Genomic DNA, 18,539 nt, shown 5'->3' with positions numbered 1-18,539 from the left:
CACATCTGGGGGAAGACAGGTGTCCTTCCCCTCCCAGCATGGGCTCCAGAGCAGAGCACGCAATTCAAAGGCCATCACTGGCACCCACAGTACAGAGGTCAGCTTAGCAGGGATTGTGCAATGCCCCTCGCCACTCCCCCAATTGTGGGCACAGGGGAGACCCCAAATCCCACACTCACTACAGACAGCCTTGCAACCCAGGATGAGAGTCTGTCCAGACGTGGAATACAAAACAGCTTGGCAGTTTCATTAGATCTTCAAAATGGTCTGAAAAGGCACTTCACTCCCCATCTGGGGATGGAGAATAGACCTGGAAAAAACCTTAGAAAAGGAATGTTTAGAAGAGGTTGAACGGCAGAGGCTCTGCAACACTGGTGCAGCACCCCTCTCTGGCAGAGGCAGCAGTCCATATGCTAAGGTCAGCATTGAGATATCCCATGCAGCCATGGCCCCGTGCAGACACCAGGATCCAAGACAAATCCAGGGCCACGGCATCCTCAGCGTCCCAGGTTCAAGCAGACAGAGCTCCCTGCTCCTCCTGCGCTGCCCCAGCTGAGGGTCTGGCTCTGGCTGGCAGCTGCCCAACCAGAGGGCTCTTGGGATGCAGCCGGCAGAATCGCCCCAGTGTCCAGATGGGGAAGATGTTGCGGTACGCGGTGTAACTGATGGCACAGGACTTGTTGAACACCCCAGCAATGTTCTCCTGGGACACAAGCAGAGAGCAGAATGGTATGAGTGACAGGGGACTGCTATATGTTCAGGAACCCCTTGGAAAGACTAAAGATGTACCTGAGGCCAGTCCCCATTGGGCAGCTGCTTATCCATCAGCACTTTAATGCCCCTTTCCAGCACACCGATGTCAGGGTACCTGCAAAGCACAAGGGAAATGTAAGCATCTTTATCCAAACCATCTGCAAACCCTCATCCACATGCCTGGGGAACTCAACCACCTCCACGCTGCCCCAGGCTTGCCCCAGGCATGCTGAGTGCTTTGGGAAGGGCTCTCCTCAATCCGAAGACACTAGATATTATGAATATGGCATCATTTTCCCAGGCTGAAAGCCTGCAGTCATGATCAAAAGCTTTTCTTTGCACTGGGTCACAGCAGCCAGGCCCAAGGCCACCCAACCCAGCTTGCACCTTTTTTCCCTGAGCACTGGGGCCAGGTGGGGCTGCTCTTACCTGACAGCCATGAGCCCAAGCAGGGCCCAACAGGTGTTGTGGATCTGCGACTCGGCGCTCTGCACGTACGTGCGCTGCTCGCAGGACTCGAAATCCTCTCCCCACCCGCCATCTGCCATCTGCTTGGAGATGAGGAACTGGCAGGCCTGGGCCACCTCTCGGCAGACAGTCCTGCAGGGATGGGAGCCAGAATCAAGACAGGACTGTGTTTGGATGCCCACAGATCTCAGCTGCAAAGAGAAGCGGTGCCCGTGGCCAGGACTGCGCCGAGAGTTTGAGGGTCAGGCAGCGAGTACCCTTGGCCATATTGCAGACACAGGATTTGGGAGGAGCAGTCCCTGAGGCAGGAGAGTCCATGCACAGCCAGGGTACCCACCCAGCCCCACCACAGAGTCCTACCCTGGCCCAGGAGGTAGGTAGGGGCAGGACACCCAGACATCGCCTTCTCACCCGTTCTCGTATGTGTGCTGCATGCTGGCAAACGCCTCCAGACCAAACCAGGTGCCATAGGTGAAGCAAACCCCCCAGCTCCTAGGAGGAAGGGGAGAGCAGAACTGTCAGGGATGCGAGGCCCCAGGGAGAGGCAGGCTGAGCTGCGTTCACAGAAGAGAAGAGCCAGGCACAGGGCTGCAGCCTGCCTTCCCCTATGGCCCAACCATGCCCAGTACCACCAGCACCAGCTCCCAGGTAACTCCACTGTCAGCAGAACTGGGAGCACAGGAGCTGGAGCCACCCCAAACTTCTCTGGGTCTTGTGCACTGCACAAGATACCTGTTCTACCTGGACTGGAGGGAGAGTAACTGAGAGCAAAGCACAAAAGCTAGAGGAGGATCAGCCCCTACTTTCCCTCCCACAGATCCTGCCAGTCAGGAATGCTTTCCATGAAGATCCCTCTCACGCTGGGGTAGCCAGAAGAAAACTGGATGCTGGGTACACCACTTACCCTTCCCAGGACCCATCTGCTCGCTGCTTCTTGCGACAGAAATCCAGGCCCTTCTGCAGAGTCTCCCTGGACAGGAAAGAAGTCATCCACTTCAGAAGCAGCTCAAACTCAGTCTCTGCTTCACTGGGGGCTCCACCAGAGGCCTTGATGAGTCCCATTATTGGAGGGCACAAGAGACAAGAGCATGCAGACAGCTACACTGTTCAGGAGGCCATGGCAGGCAGCTTGGGACAGTGAGCCTGTCCTCTCCCCTGCCCAGCTCTCATCTCAGTGTCTCACCTGATCTCCCCAGCTCGGTGCTCAGGGAACTGGCTCTGGAAGTGTCTCAGTGCCTGCATGACAGCTGATGTGCACTCCACGTATGTGTAGTCAATCATGATGTCACCTGCCAGCAGGCAATGGGTATCAGAGCCACAGCCCCTCTGTGGACAAGCCTCCAGGCCAGCTGCAGCCAGCCTGTCCCTCAGACCCAGGGCACACTGATCCCGTCAAGCACCCACTGGCCATGGCGAGCCCAGGCCACTGTGTCCCTTCACTGTGGCCAATACAACCAGCCCCACAGCTCCCCTTACCAAACACCTCTGAGGGGTTCAGCAGCTCCAGTAAGTGGCCTCCTCGCTTGGTTTCGTAAGTGGCAAAGCCTCCATCCGAGTTCCTCATGCTCAGCAACTGCCCAGACAAGCAGAGATAGGGTGGGACAACTTCATGGGCAGTACTACTCCAGTCTGGCCCCAAGCCAGCTGTGAGGACAAAGTCAGACATACAGGTCTATAGGGCTGGCAGAAAACCCCAGGTTCCAAACCACCTTGATAGGCAGGCCCAATCTGGGCCATCACATGACATTAGGTCACACAGGCAGCTCTGAATCACAACAGAGCTTTGCCACACCAGGCCCCATACTAGCTCAGATCTACTACCAGATCTAACAATTCCTTAGGCTTTGGCTTCTCCTACAGTCCTGCATGTCCCTTGGCCTAATTTTTGCAGCTCTTACCACATTCACAGCATCAAAGAGGCGCTCAGCAGGCACAGGCTTGGCTATGAAGGGACACTTCTCCTGCAGCAGCATAACTGCCTTCAGCCCCTCCGCTGTGCAATCTGCCACGATCCAGCCACAGTCCCGTGTGCTGAAGGGGAAGCCACCCTGGAAAAGGATCAGGTCGGCTTAGGGAGCAGGATCGCTTTCCCTCACCCACTCTATCCTTGGAAGGGAGCAGGTGCTGCCCCTGATTCCTACTCCCTCTGCCCAAATCCCTGCCCCAGTCATGTGTCCTTGAGAGAGCAGTGCCAGCCATCCTACCTTGTTCATGTGGCGGTAATATTTCTGGTAGTCAGGTGGGTTCTCTGGGATCTGCAGGAGACAAGAAACAATTGAGGACAGCCTGCAGGTGCCTGGCTGCAAGACCACGGGCTGAAACCATTGCAGTTGCAGAACGATGTGGAAGTGGACAGTACCTGCCTTCCACTGAGGGAAGTAGACAGGCAAGAGGTCAGTTCTGGAGCAGGGAGAAATCACCTTTTGGCCTGGTTTCAGCAAGCGTTGCTAAAGTCCCCTTTGGGAGCTTGCCTGCCAGGGAACCATCTGCTTTCAGTGCTCCTGTTGGCAGCACCACAAACAAGACCCACGACTGCATGTGCACCTAGCTGCTGGTGACAGTGACCCTCACCCTGAGCCACTGCTGGCCTGGCCAGCAAGAGCTGAGCTCATACAGCCACTATCCAACGATCCTGGGTTTCCCAGAAGGGTGCTTCAAATATGTCGGTACCAGACAAGATGAAGGGCAAATAAGCCTAAGCTTTCAGTTTTCCAGCCTCTCTAAGCTCAGGCAAATGAGTTTACAAACCAAATAACCCAAGCATCCCTGGGCCTTGCCAAAGTCCTCTCCAAGATTCAAAGATGGTTTCCTGAAAACAGGGAGTAGAAAACAGGAGGCTGGGCCTGGGACTTTGCTAGGCAGCCCTTCAGAAGCTCTCTTCAGAAGGCAACAGATGCATCCAACAGGGTTCTGAGCAACAGCCAAGCCTGCACAGCCAGTGTGTGAGACACCAGTGACCAGCTCTGCTCACCTGGGAGAACCGGAGGAATCCATGGGCGTTCTGCAGGCAGGAGGTGAATTCGGGCATCTCCTGGGCTTCTGCCTAGAAACAGAGATGCACAGTGAGCAAGGGGCTGTAGCCAGACGTGTTTTCCTAGCTCAGTCACAACATGCCAGGCCAGAACACAGCCCCAGGGGGGTGCACAGCAGGAGCTCTGGTATCTGGGGACTCGTGAGCAGAGATTGTTTTCCTAAGGCAGCATGTAGCACTGAAGGGTGCATTACCTCCAGGAAGGCTTGGATGGCAAAAGCAGTATCCCAGAGCTGGGATCCATTAGTGCCCTGGAAGAGAGAAAATAGTGAAAGTCTGGTGCTAGCAGCAGCCTGACCCAGCTGTGGGGACTAATGGGACAGCACATCCCTCTTGCATTACCCCAAACAGCTCCCTCCACCCTGTTTTAAGTCACCCTGCATCACAGCTGACGTGCTGGCATAGGGAGGACAGAGGCAGCAGGTCAAGGGACAGCAAGGGCCCATGAAATAAGACAGCTGCTTCAATCTGCTCTGTGCACAGCCAAGGCAGGAGAGGTGGCTAGTATTAAGGAACAGCAGGACACTGTCAATGGCTCTGAGAGAAGCAGAGCTCAGCCCACATGTAGGATCAGGGGCCTGGCTTTCTCCTGCCCTTCTCCCAGGACTCATGAGGATGGGGGGAACAAAGGCTTTTCAGCTCCCAGCCACAGGTAGGCAAACTAGCAAGACAGACAGTATTCTCTCCTGGCACAGAGGGGGAAGTGGCAGTGAGAAGGCCACCAGGCACCAGAGGTGAGACACCAGGAGCTCAGGCCTGGGATGAACACGCCATCCCATTACTCCACAGGCTGCCCCAGCACACCAGGGTCCCTTCATTCACAGGTGAACTCCTACAGCACTTCACCTGCATCTTCATGCCATCGAGGCCCAGCCTGTGGGAGGAGAGAGCACAGTGCTGCAGCACAGGCACAGTGGGAGCACCAGGAGGCAAGTCAAAAGCCATGGTGTGCTCTGCCAGATGGGACACACTCAGCCCTTACCAGAGATAGTCAGGGATCCTGGAAACATGTTCCTGAAAAGCTGGGGAGTCCTTCCCCTCCACGAACCAGCGAACCAGCATGTTGATTGTCTTGGAGATCTGCCGAGAGGAGCATTGTCACTGCTCTGCATAGAGCTTCTTCCAGCCCCAGACACACACCTTCCCCCACTCAACACAAAGCCATCCAGAGGTTGTCTCAGCCTTGATCCCAACAGCTCCACCACCTGTGGCATCACCCAGCATAGCTGAGTTAGTAGGGCAGGTGCCATGAGATTACTCCAGAGCTTCCTCTCAGATCATCTCCCTGGAACTCAAGGAGAGATACGCCTCACTAGGGCCACAACTGTCCCTGTGCCCTCTGCATCTCCTGTGCCCTGTTAGCCTTAAGCTCTTGAGCATCAGGAGCAGCAGGATTTGCGCAAGATCTGGTGATTATTACACGCCACAATTGCACAGGCTGGTCCTTAAATAACAAAGGGTGAGATATTAAAGGATTAACAGCAAGTGTCTTACGGGCCCGATGCTGATGCACTTGGTGAATCTATCATCAGCCTTGATGTGGTCGTACAGCTCTGTGACGGCTCGCTGCCGAAGGTGGGTGCTGTGGTGAGCTTCATACATATTCATAACGGCTACAGGAGAAGAAAGGGACATGCAGTGAAAAAAACCCCACTCTGTGCAGCCACATTCACTTGCTGTGGCAGGCTGCCCCCCAGTTCACACAACAACCCACTAAGCATCAGGACGGAGCAAAGTTCTGCCCCAGAGCGGCTGGAGGACATGGGCACAAGGCCCTGCTGCTCTCAGGGAGGGAGAACCCCATAGAACCCCATGGATCACATAATTCCTGTCTCCATCCCAGCTGCAGGGCACACACGAGTAGCTGGTAGTAGACCCTAAAGAGCTCTGAGGCGGCTTCAGTGTTCCTGGCAACAGCTCAGCACTCACCGTAGGCAGCTCCCAGCAGCCAGCTGTGTGGGGTGTACACATCACAGGCAGCCACGTTGCTCCTCTGCGCTGGCCAGTCTATGCTGCCGTAGTCTTGCACGTACAGCTCCTGGCACAAGAGAGCAAAGGGCAGCCTGGCCAGCCAGGAGCAAGCACCTGGGGCAGTTGCTGCCGGGAGCTGGCTCTGCTGTCTGACAGAGACCGTGCAGGCATGAGAGCTGCCACTTGGCAGGCCAGAGGCTGGCTCACAGGGGCATGGACAGCACAGCAAGTGGTGATGGAGCCATGTATCCTTGTCCAGCAGGATCTGCTCCTTCCTTACCTGCCGCAAGCTCCGTATCAGCTCGTCCTCTTCTGCCGACAAACGCTTGGCATAGCAGTAGCTCATGGGAAGGTAAACCTGGCGGCAGTGGCACCAGAGCCGTGAGGGATGGGCTGGAAACCATGTGGGAAGCAGCCTGATTGCAACAGAGAAATTGCTGCCGTGAGGAACAAGGAAAGCCAAGGGCCACTGGAGAGATGTGTGGAATGCCCAGAGCAGGGCGTGCCTTCCCCTGTCCCTCGCACTAGGGGATACACAGACATCTGGCCCTGCTCAGATTCCCCCTCCAACAGGGATACTCCCTCCTGACACCACTCCAGGCCCAGCTGACATAGGGTAGGGAAAACCTCGAGCTCAAAGAGGAAGGAGAGAAGCCAGTTCAGTCACATGTGACGTTGAAGGCAGAGGCCTGGACTGACAGTTAATGGCATTTGCTGACAAAGCACCAGCAGCCCTTGGTACTGTGCAGCCCCCGATTTCCTCCAGGGATAGCGTCAGACACTTTCCCTCTCTGACACCCAGCAGCCCTCTGAGTATTCAGAGAGGGTACAAGCAAGGGTTTAGGGCTGGCAGCCTTACATGTGGCTGTCCCTTCCTGCTTGGGCCCAGTTCTGGCTGCTGGAAGATACTGGTGGCGGGCAGGAAGCACATGAATGTATTAGGGATGCTGTGGGAAATGCCAGCAGGGCTGTGCTCTGGCCTCTCCCTTGGATGCAGTGTTCAGTGCTATCCACCTAGGGGCTGGCCTGCTGCTGGCTCCCAGCTGATAAGTAGCATGAGCACCTCCAGTTCCTGGCTGTAGCTAGAGTTATCCCAGCAATCACCAGTGCCTGGGACAGTTCTGGGTCGAGGCTGGTGGCAGGACTGACACTGGCTCCTCTCTCCACCGTGAGGGGAGTACATACCACATCTCTGGGAGAAGCGTGTTCATTCCCTCCCAGCTGTAAACGTTCAAGACAGCCAGCCAAAACTTGCCCCAGGAAGGGATTCCCACAGCACCTCCTGCACAGAACAGTATCAGCTTTCAGGGTTAACACAGCCATGCCACCTCCCAACTTTCTTCCCCATCACAGGGCCCACTTCTCCCCATGTTTGGGAGCACACTACTCAGGCTGGGATACATGTCCCAAAACAGGGCAAGCAGGCTATGGTACAAAAATGCAACACAGCTTCCCATCATTAATTGAAAATGCAGTTGCCATGAAAGGTAAGTAAGAACAACAGTTATTCCACCACCTGGCAACCCCCAGTGTTCCTGCAGCCCTCAGGTCTGGCCAGACCTCTCTCACCAGTGTACCAGCCCCATGGCTGACCTTTGTTGTGCAGGTTGACACGGGCCCGCACAATGTCAGGGTCATCTGGTCCAAGCCCCAGGATCCTCAAGGCTACGTAGTTGAGGGCTGTGCCAAACACTGTTGATTTGTCTTCCACATGTCTGTCAGGAGCATATACAGAAACACCACATCCATTAGTCAGCTATTGCCATTAGCCCGACACAAGCCATGCACAAGGCTGTCTTTGTTAGGGTGAAGTGGGATGCCAGAGGTAACTTTGGAGAAGAGGGACCTGATTAACACAGGAAGAAATACTGCTCTTCACTACCTTGTCACACATGATGATTTGGGATGGAGTACCCCAGAGGAAATGTGGCCAGACTTGATGCTATGGCCACCTCTGTGACAAACAGTGTACCTGGAGTGCTGCACAAGCAAGTCCAACCACCCACACCTATCACAGGTGCTGAGTCCCCCTCCTTGAGCCTGGGCAGATCTGACAGCAGCTCCAGGTCCTGGACCTTAGCGCAGCCATCACTCCAAGAAGCATCTTTGCTACTCACAAGCCCCAGCCTCCATCCGGGAGCTGCACAGAGCGCAGGTAGCGTACCATCTCCTTCCGGAACGCCTCGGGCAGCTGGATTTTGGCCGTGTGGCAGGTGATGAGGAGACCTGGAAGACCGGACAGGCCGACACTGTAGAGAGCCAAACCCCAGGGCACTCACCCCTGGGCAGGTGTCCAGGCCTACCTGGCAGCAGGAATAGCGGCCCGCCGTAGTCGCCCGCCCAGTGCCCATCCTCGGCCTGCAGCGCTGCGTAGAACCGCATCCCGTTGCGGGCCGCCTCCCGGGCCGAGCCGGCCGCCGGCAGCGCCTGCAGGGTCGCGCTCTGCGGGGAGACAGGGGCACCTCAGCCGTGGGCCCCGGGCACGGCCCCGCCGCCGCGGCCCGGGCCCCCCGCACCGTGTCCAGCCCGAGGCTGTGCTGCTCCAGCGCCGTCTGCGCTCGCCGCTCCCCGACATCGCCGTCGCCCAGGTAGCGCCAGAGCTGCCGCCCGCCCTCGCAGCGCAGCCGCCAGGCCGGCAGCTCCGTGGCCGCCGCCGTGCGCCAAGGGCCGCCACGCCGCCGAACCGCCCTGCCGGACACGGGCACCGTGAACCGCGGCCGCCACCCCGCTCCGCCCCGCCGGGACCCGCTGCCCCCCGCCACCGCCGCTCCCGATCCCACTGCCCGGATCCACCCGCTGCCCCCCGCCACCGCCGCTCCCGATCCCACTGCCGGGATCCACCCGCTGCGCCCCGCCACCGCCGCTCCCGATCCCACTGCCGGTACCCACACGGCGCCCGCCGCCATCGCCGGTCCCTCTGGCAGCGCCGGGGCCGGGGCCGGGGCCGCGCCGGCTGGCCCCACATCGCCTCACGGGCGGCAGCCAATGGCGGCGCGGCCCGGCCCCCGGCCCGCCCCGTCTCCTCCTGCCGCGGCGCAGCGCCCGGCCCGCCGCCGGGGCTCGGCTCCTCCGGCTGCCGGGGCGCAGCCGCCGCGCTCGCTTCCCCGGGAGCGCCATCCCCTCCACAGACCGCGGCAGCCCTTTGGGTGACAGTGCCAGCCCCTACAGCGACTGTCCCCACCTCCGTATGCCCCCCAAAGTCCGGGCGTGTGGTTTCCATCGTTAATGGAAATAACAAAACAACGCCGGCCTCTCCTGTGTGAGCGGCTCATGCCCTCGTGGGCCACGAGGGACGTGTGCGGTGCACCCTGACCCACGTGTACCCACGCGTGCCCACGCTCCCGCTGCCCCCGGGCTTCCCCGCTGCTGGCACCACCCCTGATCAGCGTCCTCTGGTCTGCTTTCCCGGGGTGTCAGGCACTCGTCAAACACCGTCGCCCTGCCCGGGTGAGGATGGGTGTGGCCGGCGGGGGTGACCCCCATAAACCAGCGTGTTTTGCTCTACAGGTGGGTCAGGTATCCTCACTATGAACCCTGCCTTGGTGCCTCCAGCACGGTTGTGGGGAGCGACACCTTCGTGCAGGTTGTGCCGTGGAACAGCAGTCCATGAGATGGCAGAGCTCCTCCTGTCCTTTCCCAGTGACGTGTCCGCACCTCTCTCCTGACACCCCCAGTGTAGCATCACTGCCTTCCCAGGCCAGTGAGCGAGTGGGTTTCAGCCCTTTAAAGCGCCTCAGCTCAAGAAGGCTTCCCAGAAGGAGGCACACAGGGGTTGTAAATCCCAGAGATGCTGTACTTGCTGCTGCTATACTGTTGGAAGGGCTGGGTGGAAATTTAATATATAGTTGTTTAAATGGAGTGATGAAATTCCTTTCAGCCTTTCAGAATGACCTGACTTCCCTCCTACCACAGAGGTGACACCAGACCAAGCTAAATTCGCAGAAAAGCCCCTCCATTTCTGTGCACTGCCCAGGGACAAAAGACCTACTCACAAATGTGACACCCATCAGCACCCCAGAACAGAAAAAATCCTATTAATACTTATATTTATATACTTATATATTTATATTATATAAGTATACCCGTATAGACTTATGTAGTATATAACGCACACTACAAGTTTAATTTAAAATACTCCTCTTCTAGCAAATAGCTCTTCACTCATGTCCAGAATAATGTCAGGGAGTATTTGGAGATAATACAGTACTTTTATCTGGGAATTATTTAGTTTTTATTTTGTAAACTAGGCATAGGTAACTCACCAGTTCAGCCCCGGTTGTGTTCAGTAAGAGCAAAATGTCTTTTTGGATGGTGCTGGACTTCTCCTGGAGGGAGAATGGACGTGGATAATATCTTTGACTTGTGTCTCATCCCATTGGTCCTCACTAGGGAGAGCTGTGCTGCTTGTCTTGCACACTTTATATGAACAGAGGGAACTCTAGAAGTTCATTGACAGGAGTGTTGTATTTGAGGTTTAATAGTCTGTTTATTTTTGGTTTAATAAAAAGAAAATTGTCATAATGAGTCTGCCTGAAATGAGGTTCATGCAAGTATCCACTTGTCTGTGGATACCAAAATCTTATGATAATTTATGGTAATATTTGCCTAAAGGGAGTGATGGAGGATGAAAAATTTGGTTGTATTTTTCTGTCTCTATACAACACACCTGCACCAGAATTTTTTAATAATTGCCAAATTCCTGTTACTTAGGCATTGTTTTCATCCATGTTTTCTGTGTCTGAACTTCAGCTGGATTCACCCAGGAAGTAGCTCACCCCAGCCGCTGTGTTCGTAGGTGCCAGGGAACCTGCTCCCTCCAAAGCTGCTGTGTGTGCTGGGACTGTGAGTGCAGCCGTGCAGAGGCAGAGGCAGTTTCTTCACCCTCCCTCCCAAATTCCTCTGCTTTCGTCACGTTTTTTGTCCTAGTTCAATGACTGCTGGCTTTTGTCTCATGGTCTGGCAGAGCCTGGTGCCACACACATGAGAGACAAAGAAATAGGCTGGCTTTTCTCCGCGAGCCTGGTATGAGGAGGCCACATTGTGAGGAACACAGGCAGAGGGCTGAAGTGTTTTTGTTTTGCTCAGCCTTGGGCACTGCAAAACCCCCTTGCTTCTTTAAACATATCAGCCTAAAGCTCTGGCAAAGAAGCCCTGACCCTGAGGAAAGGAGCCCCAAGGTTGCACCCTCCTGTTCAAAGATCAGAACGTGAATTTTAAAATAACAGAAGCAGCCCTTGGGCAGCACTGAAAGCACAGCCAGCTCACAGCCTCACACCCATATCCAGACCTCCTGGATGGTCACAGGCTAGGTTAGGGATGATCCAGGCCAAGAGAGCAGTCTGCCAAAGGATATGAGCCTGGACAAGGATCAGGAAAGTTGTTGGGAGCTGCTCATTAGCAGAGGCAAAAGAGGGTCAAGGTTTCTGGTGCTCACATCTGATCCTGCTGCTCTTTCCCATCCCATCAGCACATAATTCCAGATCATCACCCGTAAAATACAGAAGTCAGAATGATTTGGGGTGAAATGGACAGCAAGAATCACCAGCAAAGAGAATTTCAAGACTGTTCAAGTTTTGATTTGTCAAATGCTGCTTTTTCTGTTCCATTTTAAGGAAAGGTCACTTTCCAGAATGACATCAGAAAATGGTTCAAGGAGATGAGCTAGGACCTTGTATCTGACTAGGAAAGTTTTGCTTTATTGAATTTCTTGGCTGAGGACTGAGGTAGAGAGCTACTAGATAAAATTGCTATCAACAGAAAAATGCTGTCTCTTTCCTGCTGACAGACACCCCCATTTATAGCCAGCTCTTATAGGAATGCAAGTACTCTTGGAAAAAATCAAATTGTGCAAAATTGCTGACAAACTACCTCCACACTAAAAACACCACTACTTAAAAGCATCCCTGCTCGTCCCACCAGAGTACAGCTAACTGGTGTCGTTTACAATGCCTTAAATGCAAGAATTTCAGTGGTCAAATAAGTATTTGCGGTCAACATACTCAACCTTAATGCTGGGGAATTTATTTTTCCCCAGACCAGTGTCTGAGCCTGTTACAAAAGCTTTCATGAGCTGATGTAAGGAAATGTTAATGGAGGTGCATTTCTTTTACACCAGTATGCGAAGAGTCTGGTGCTCTGCGGTTTTGTTCTTTGCCTCTTGTAACTGGTGATGCTTTCACTCCCCTGGAGGTGAATCGGTGTCTGCTTCTCACCCAGAACACTTTGCCAGCAGCGAAGCGCTCCCGTGCGCTGCTTCTGCCAGAAGACGCTCAGGCCATGCCCTTAGCTCCTCAGTGCTATGTAGCCCCATGTTCTGTCTCCCTTGTCATCTGAATCCAACCGGAAACCCTTTTAACAGCATCACAGTCTGGGTGGAGAGAAGGGGACATGAAGCACGTTTTTGTCCTGGCACATTTTTCTATGTGTGACTTCTATTGTGATCTTTAATCCTTGTGAAGCTGCAATGTGCATGGTGGTGCTTTGAGCTGAGAAGGACCATGCACATAGCTGATCCCTGTGGTCCCTACTGACACCTTCTTCTTCTTCTTCTATGTTGGTTATTTCAAGCTGCTGGACATGCTGGTGCCACTGATGACATGCAGGGTGTGCAGTGTTGGGGGCTCCCTGCACCTGCTGGGTGTGGGCCCCATTCTCCTCCCTGAGGGGCACAGGTACTAACAGTGCCGGGTGCCAGACAGTGCACTCATCCTCCCCCACAAAATGACCTTCTGGCTATCCCATCCCATCCCATCCCATCCCATCCCATCCCATCCCATCCCATCCCATCCCATCCCATCCGGCACACATCTTTGCTGCCCCAGCAAGATCTCCCCTTCGCTTTATACACCATGGAGTCAGCAGTTCCTGTGCTACCCCACAGATGGCCTCTCCAGCCTGGAGATCCTGGAGCGGGGCCTCGACCATCTGCAGAGCCGCTGGAGAGCAGCCAGGGGTCCCGTCACTGGCTACCAGGTACAGCACATGCCACAGACAGGGCAAGCTAGGGCAGCTGATCATGGCAGAGAGGCAGGAGGTGAGTGCTCCCTCCTGACTGCTCAGAGTTCCTGGGGCTTCGTGCTGGCTGCCTCCCTGTGTGACCTGGGGAAGATGTGGGGGTGACACTGTTCCTGCCCAGATGAGCTTGGGAGACAAGCACTGTGCTACAGGGACGGCATGTAAGGACAGAGTACCTGGTCACTGACACTGCCCAGTACACCAACAGGGCTGCCACAGGCTTCCTGGCCCTCCAGGACCACCAGGGTCACAGAGTCCACCAGGATAGAGTGCTGAGAGCCTGGGCAAGAAGGGTGACAGGCTGAATACCTCTGGCCCCTCACCCAGGCACCCCAGGATCCCTGGACAAAGTGACCTGGCTCCATGGAGCCTCTCACTGCCCCTGTCCCTTCAGTCTCCTCCACACCTACACTGGAGGGGAAATCCCACTGAAGAACCCCAGTCCAGCCCCACAGTGCACCCTCACAGCCCAGCTCAGCACACAGGGTAAAGGCACCCTGGAACCCAGCTCTGCCTTGGGGCTGCCCTGAGCTCCCAGTGCTGGCACCAGCACTGCCTTGGGCACTGAAGCAGTCTGGCAGTGCTGGGGTACACCAGATGCTGGCACGATGCTCCTGTCCTGCAGGGATTCCCCGGAGCCAGTGGGACACCAGGAAGCCCTGGCCACCCTGGGAATCCTGGATCACCAGGGCAGCTAGTGAGGAAAGGTACCCCTTGGCTTTATTGCTGCACAATGGGCTCTTCCCATCGCCTTCCCTGCTCCCCGTGCTGAGGCAGTCTCAGCAGCTGGCAGGGTCATTGCTGTCTCCTGTGTGTGTATCTCAGGCAAAGTGTACTGTCTATCCTTGCTTTGGCTGGAGATGCCATGCCGTGCCACCCCATTCCATCCCAACTCCCCTGGCTGGCAGGGACATGTTCACCTCCTCAGCTGTTGTTTTCCAGGGCATCCTTGGTCCTCGAGGGGATCCTGTGTGTATGGCCCTCACCCTTCCCATCCCCTCTCACACCCAACACTCTCTCTCATTCTCGTCTTTCCCTCCCACGGGACGCAGGGGTCCATGTGACTTACTGACACAAAGGTGGAGAGCCTGGAGAGAACCTTCTTTACCCTGACAGTTCTGGAGAATTTCAGTAGTACAGCAGCTGCTGTGTGTCAGCCTGAGGAAATTGCTGGAGGGCATCATCCCGGTCCTGCTGTTTCTGCTTGCACTTTTCCTTTTCACCAAGTGCTTTCTCCCTGGCAGTCATCAGCCCAGACCTGGCATCAGACCTCTTTCTGTCCAGCTGGTGCCTTCTGCAATGTTTTCCAAGGGTATAAACTCTGGCGGATGTCTGGCTGCAAAGCAAGCAGGGAAATGGTCAGCCCATGCCTGGAGCTGGAGCTCAGAGGCCCTGGAAGGGCTTGGCCACGCACAGGGCAGCTGTGTAGTTGCACCATGGCAGTGACACCGTAACAGCCATGCCCTGCCGGCCCCCTGGCAGTGATATATGTGACACAGTGAGCACTGCAGCTTGGCAGAGGTTCAAAACAGGAAATTCAGGACCTTCCAGGCTTTACAACTGCTTTACCTGCATAGCAATTGCTGTGAAGCTTTGCAGAAAAAGCTCCTAAGACATTAAACTGTCTGTAATATGAGTGAGAACTAACGTGCTAAGCCAAGGTTTTGACCTAACAGCTTTAGTTTCAACATTTATCAAGTCAGATTGGCAAGAGCTGTTTTGAAATGTTTAATAAGCTTTTTGTTTTAAGATTTACTTTACAAGGCAACTTGTATCACTTTCATCAGTATCTCAATACAAAAGTCTTACACTGCTTTATTTGCTAAAAAACTACAACATGGAACTGGGGGCTAGGAAGTTGTCTCCTTTTGCCAGCTGTTCTGCTAGGAGGGGTGTCCCACAGCCCGCTGCTGGAGGCTGCTGGACTCAAACAATAAGTTACACAAGTTCTGTACATAAATTACAGTCAGAGTATGCAGCTGTACTATACACCACAGGTAAACACCATCAGGGCCCATAACTACTATAAATCTTGAAGATTTCAGGGTTTATTTGACCATGGATAAATCTGATCTACCAGGGGACTGACATCCATCTTTCTTAGGCACTGATCCAGGCAGAACTGCCTGCAGAAAAAACTTGCTCTTTTGCAAACTTGTGCATTATTAAAAAATTTTGTGTAGCTCTCAAGTCTTTAACAAATCTATAAAAATAATTATTTGCTATCCTCGTGCCTACCTTCAAACACAGAATTATTTTAATAACTGCATTAGGGTCACTGCAGTATTAGATCAGACAGAAACTTCAAAACCTTAATTCGTCCAACTGTGACTCAACCAACTGGTTATTTTAGCCCAAACAAAGTTTAAATACAACTCCAAAGAAAACAAAGGAAGCTTGTACCACAGCAGCTCAAGCTAACTAACACTGAATAGGTTTTCCATTGTGAGAAAAAAAAAAGTTACTATTTCAAGTTTTAGCACAGAATATTTACGGAAAACATTTTGTAAGCCTATGCTTTGTAAACATTTATACAAATCATTCAGAGTGGCTTTGGAATGGATTTTCAAATCCTCGGCAGGGCAGGAATTAACAGCTAACACTATGGAAACAAGTGACTTTGACATGGAGTTGGAAGAGCAAGAGCACTGAAGGTTCCTGCATCAAGTACTTAAAACTGGGTATTAATTTGTATTTTATTATAAATTTTATAGCATTACAGAGTCCAGCATGGCACTGTAAGTAACCTTGTTACAGTATCTGTTTTTGCTTGGTACAAAAAAGCTGAACAGCAGCATAACTGTTACACTGAATCCAGGATTGGAATGGGTTGGCTTCTTCTGAATAGGGATGAGTCTGTGATTTAAAATAAAAAGGCTGCATTTTTAAATCTCAAATATGTGCAAAATTCCTTTCAGTAGAGAATGTGGTAGAGGTGTGTGCAATGTCGAAGGTTATGCCCCAACCCCAATACTGCAGTCACGTGGAGGGTGAACTCTGGATGGTTACACACAACTTTGGGTGCTCTTTCCAGGAGTCCTCCTCACAGCTGGTGTTCTCTCCCCACCCCACTCTATGTCCTTTTATGCAGTGCATCAAGTACTGACATTCATAATTATTCTCTCCCCTCTGCTCCCCCGCCCCAAAATAAAATTGGTCCATGATAACTCTAATAAGCTTCCTTCAGGAATTCCAGTAAACTCTCCATCCTAAGACAGCTGTGACTGTTACAATGGGTTTATGAAAGCAAATACAATCTGGGAGACAAAAGGCTGTATGTAAAGAGAAGTATCTCCATTTTCCTAAGGTCTTCAACAGCTTTTTAAAACAAGAGCATGGATTCCAATGTTATTATGAGGAAAGCCCCTTGGATTTTGGTGCTTTAGCCTTGATGCGGTTTGCTGTTTTCACATGTTGTAGGCAACATAAATAGGATCCAACTGATCAGCTAAAAATCCGTCTCTCAAGTGCATCCGTTGTTTCTCGCCACGGGAGTTGATGGGAATGACCCCAGGATCCACGATGACCACAACGCCAACAATGAGATAATGCTCTTCCAGGACCACGTTTGTCACCAGTGCGACCAGATCCAGCGCTTCCTGCTCCGAGCCTTCCAGCTCCACCACCACCACCAGCAGGTTTGTCCACGTGAACACAGCACTGTTGGCATGACACACATGTTAATGGGGAGGAAAAAACTCCTAGACAAGCTATTAAAAGAGATTACTAAAAGAAAGACAAGACCTCCCAAAGCTTACAAGTAAACCTGAATGCCTGGAGGCTGGAGAGGACCTACAGCCAATGATATATGTAACTCATTAGAGCCAACTGGGAATAATAGGCATGAGAAGACATCATCCATGAAATCCTTGAGATGTGTTTACCACACCCACACATGCACATTCCGACACAGCCAAGGAAGTTACAAGGTCTTCTGCTTTAGAAGAAATAAAATGATACAGAAGAATAATGCTGTGGTTCTTACCATTCTGCAATGCTCTTATGTGCCCTGATTACAGAGGTTTCTATGTCGATGGGGTGGTACCTCATTCCTCTGAGCTCCAGTGTTTCATCCAAAGAGCCCACCACATACAAGGCATCGTGCCTCTCTGCAATACAGCACACACATTTCAACACCATCACATCTACAGGACAAACACGCTCACCTGTATGTGCTTATTCCTGATGTTCTAAGATGTTCCCAGTGCTTCCTAGAGGAAAGAGGCTACAATACAAGCTCTTGCACTTGGAGAGAATTAAGAGCTCATGTAGCCCTTCTGACTATGACTCCAAGCAACTGAAACCACAATGAAAATAATTGCTGGGTCAATCCAGTCCTGTCCTTTCTCTCATGTAATGTAACCTCTGTTCATAAACCCAAGCAAAGTCCACTGCTAAAGCATCTTGTTGCTCCACTATTCTTACCAGAGAATTTTCTTCTCTGATTGACACAACCACTTTTCCAATTCTCAAATTTAACTTCTTTTTTTTTCTTTTTAACATCAGTTTATACCCATTTGTCCTCAGGCCAGCAGAATTCTCAGCTTCTTAAGATCCCACAGTTTGCACAGTAAGAACAACTCCGTCCTCTCCCCAGCCTCAGCTTTGCCAGGTTAAATAAGCAAAGCTCTCCTAGACCCTACCTGAAGGACACACTCTCCACATTCATGCTTGCAACTCTGCTCAGTTCAGTTTTGCTTTTTCTTTGTTAATTGTCTTAAAGTCTTGCTCAGTTGTGTCACTGGATGTGAAAATCATACTGGGAAGCTGTGTTTCATGTATACTGTATGTTAATTCACTGCACAAAGCCTTAAAAACTAAAGGACAACTGACATTGTTCCATGAGATACACATAATAAATCTCTGTGATATGTGATTTTTCAGAAAGCTACAAGGCACAAAAACTTGCTAATATTATTCAGTGGCAGCAGTTGGGAAACTGACACTATTAGTGTATGTGATAAATGTGCTAAAGTTAATTCGTGTTATCAAATTATACAAGGTAAATGTTGAACTGTATAAAATATGAATGTTAGAAATGTGTTCAAATGTACATAAAGTAAAGGTAAAATGTAGAAACTAAAAATTAGAAATTTCCTGGCTTGGGAAGCACAGGAGGGACACGAGGAAAGTATGATTGGAATTACCAGAGAGGGGGCCTTGAAACTATTGCTGCCGGGAATCCCTGAAAGGAAACAAAGAACCACGGAAGAAGAAGATACAAGTCCGGAGACCAAGATAATCACTTCAGATGGATATCTCTACTCGTCTCCGCTGAAATTAACATATACACGACACACCC

General features: G+C 52.5%; 2 protein-coding genes across 5 annotated transcripts in view; both read right to left on the bottom strand.

Moving 5' to 3' along the window:
• Positions 1-372: 372 nt before the first annotated feature.
• On the bottom strand, positions 373-8,639 carry LSS (lanosterol synthase). The gene is made up of 20 exons (XM_040070309.2): positions 8,527-8,639; positions 8,341-8,449; positions 7,817-7,938; positions 7,409-7,505; positions 6,504-6,639; positions 6,182-6,290; positions 5,747-5,865; positions 5,235-5,332; positions 5,099-5,126; positions 4,447-4,503; positions 4,193-4,264; positions 3,426-3,476; positions 3,120-3,269; positions 2,698-2,794; positions 2,405-2,510; positions 2,126-2,191; positions 1,633-1,713; positions 1,183-1,353; positions 790-868; positions 373-703 (listed from the first exon to the last, which is right to left on the bottom strand). The coding sequence occupies exons 1-20, from the start codon at positions 8,603-8,605 to the stop codon at positions 512-514; spliced, it is 2,019 nt and encodes a 672-aa protein (XP_039926243.1). The 5' UTR covers positions 8,606-8,639; the 3' UTR covers positions 373-511.
• A 6,305-nt stretch (positions 8,640-14,944) lies between these two features.
• DIP2A (disco interacting protein 2 homolog A) overlaps positions 14,945-18,539 on the bottom strand; it is a 91,098-nt gene continuing 87,503 nt past the window's right edge. For all 4 annotated transcript variants that reach the window (XM_040069191.1, XM_040069195.1, XM_040069192.1 and 1 more), the window contains 2 exons: positions 17,223-17,346; positions 14,945-16,897 (listed from right to left, as the gene is read on the bottom strand). In XM_040069191.1, coding sequence (XP_039925125.1) covers positions 16,645-16,897; positions 17,223-17,346 — 377 coding nt within the window. In that variant the 3' untranslated portion in view covers positions 14,945-16,644. The remainder of the gene's footprint in view (positions 16,898-17,222; positions 17,347-18,539) is intronic.

The sequence above is a fragment of the Hirundo rustica genome, chromosome 7 (genome assembly GCF_015227805.2).
Source record: "Hirundo rustica isolate bHirRus1 chromosome 7, bHirRus1.pri.v3, whole genome shotgun sequence".
In the NCBI taxonomy this organism is placed as follows: domain Eukaryota; kingdom Metazoa; phylum Chordata; class Aves; order Passeriformes; family Hirundinidae; genus Hirundo; species Hirundo rustica.
The sequence above is the reverse complement of the archived record's forward strand: the minus strand, read 5'-3'. Positions and strand labels throughout refer to the sequence as shown.

What these genes read in the sequence shown, in the direction of transcription:
- LSS (XM_040070309.2), bottom strand. Translation starts at nt 8,605, where the DNA reads ATGCGGTTCTACGCAGCGCTGCAGGCCGAGGATGGGCACTGGGCGGGC. An exon ending in CCATCCAAGCCTTCCTGGAG is followed by an intron (nt 4,265 to 4,446) that starts GTAATGCACCCT and finishes CTCTGTTTCTAG; the next exon opens with GCAGAAGCCCAGGAGATGCC. An exon ending in CAGCACACATACGAGAACGG is followed by an intron (nt 1,354 to 1,632) that starts GTGAGAAGGCGA and finishes CCATCCCTGCAG; the next exon opens with GACTGTCTGCCGAGAGGTGG.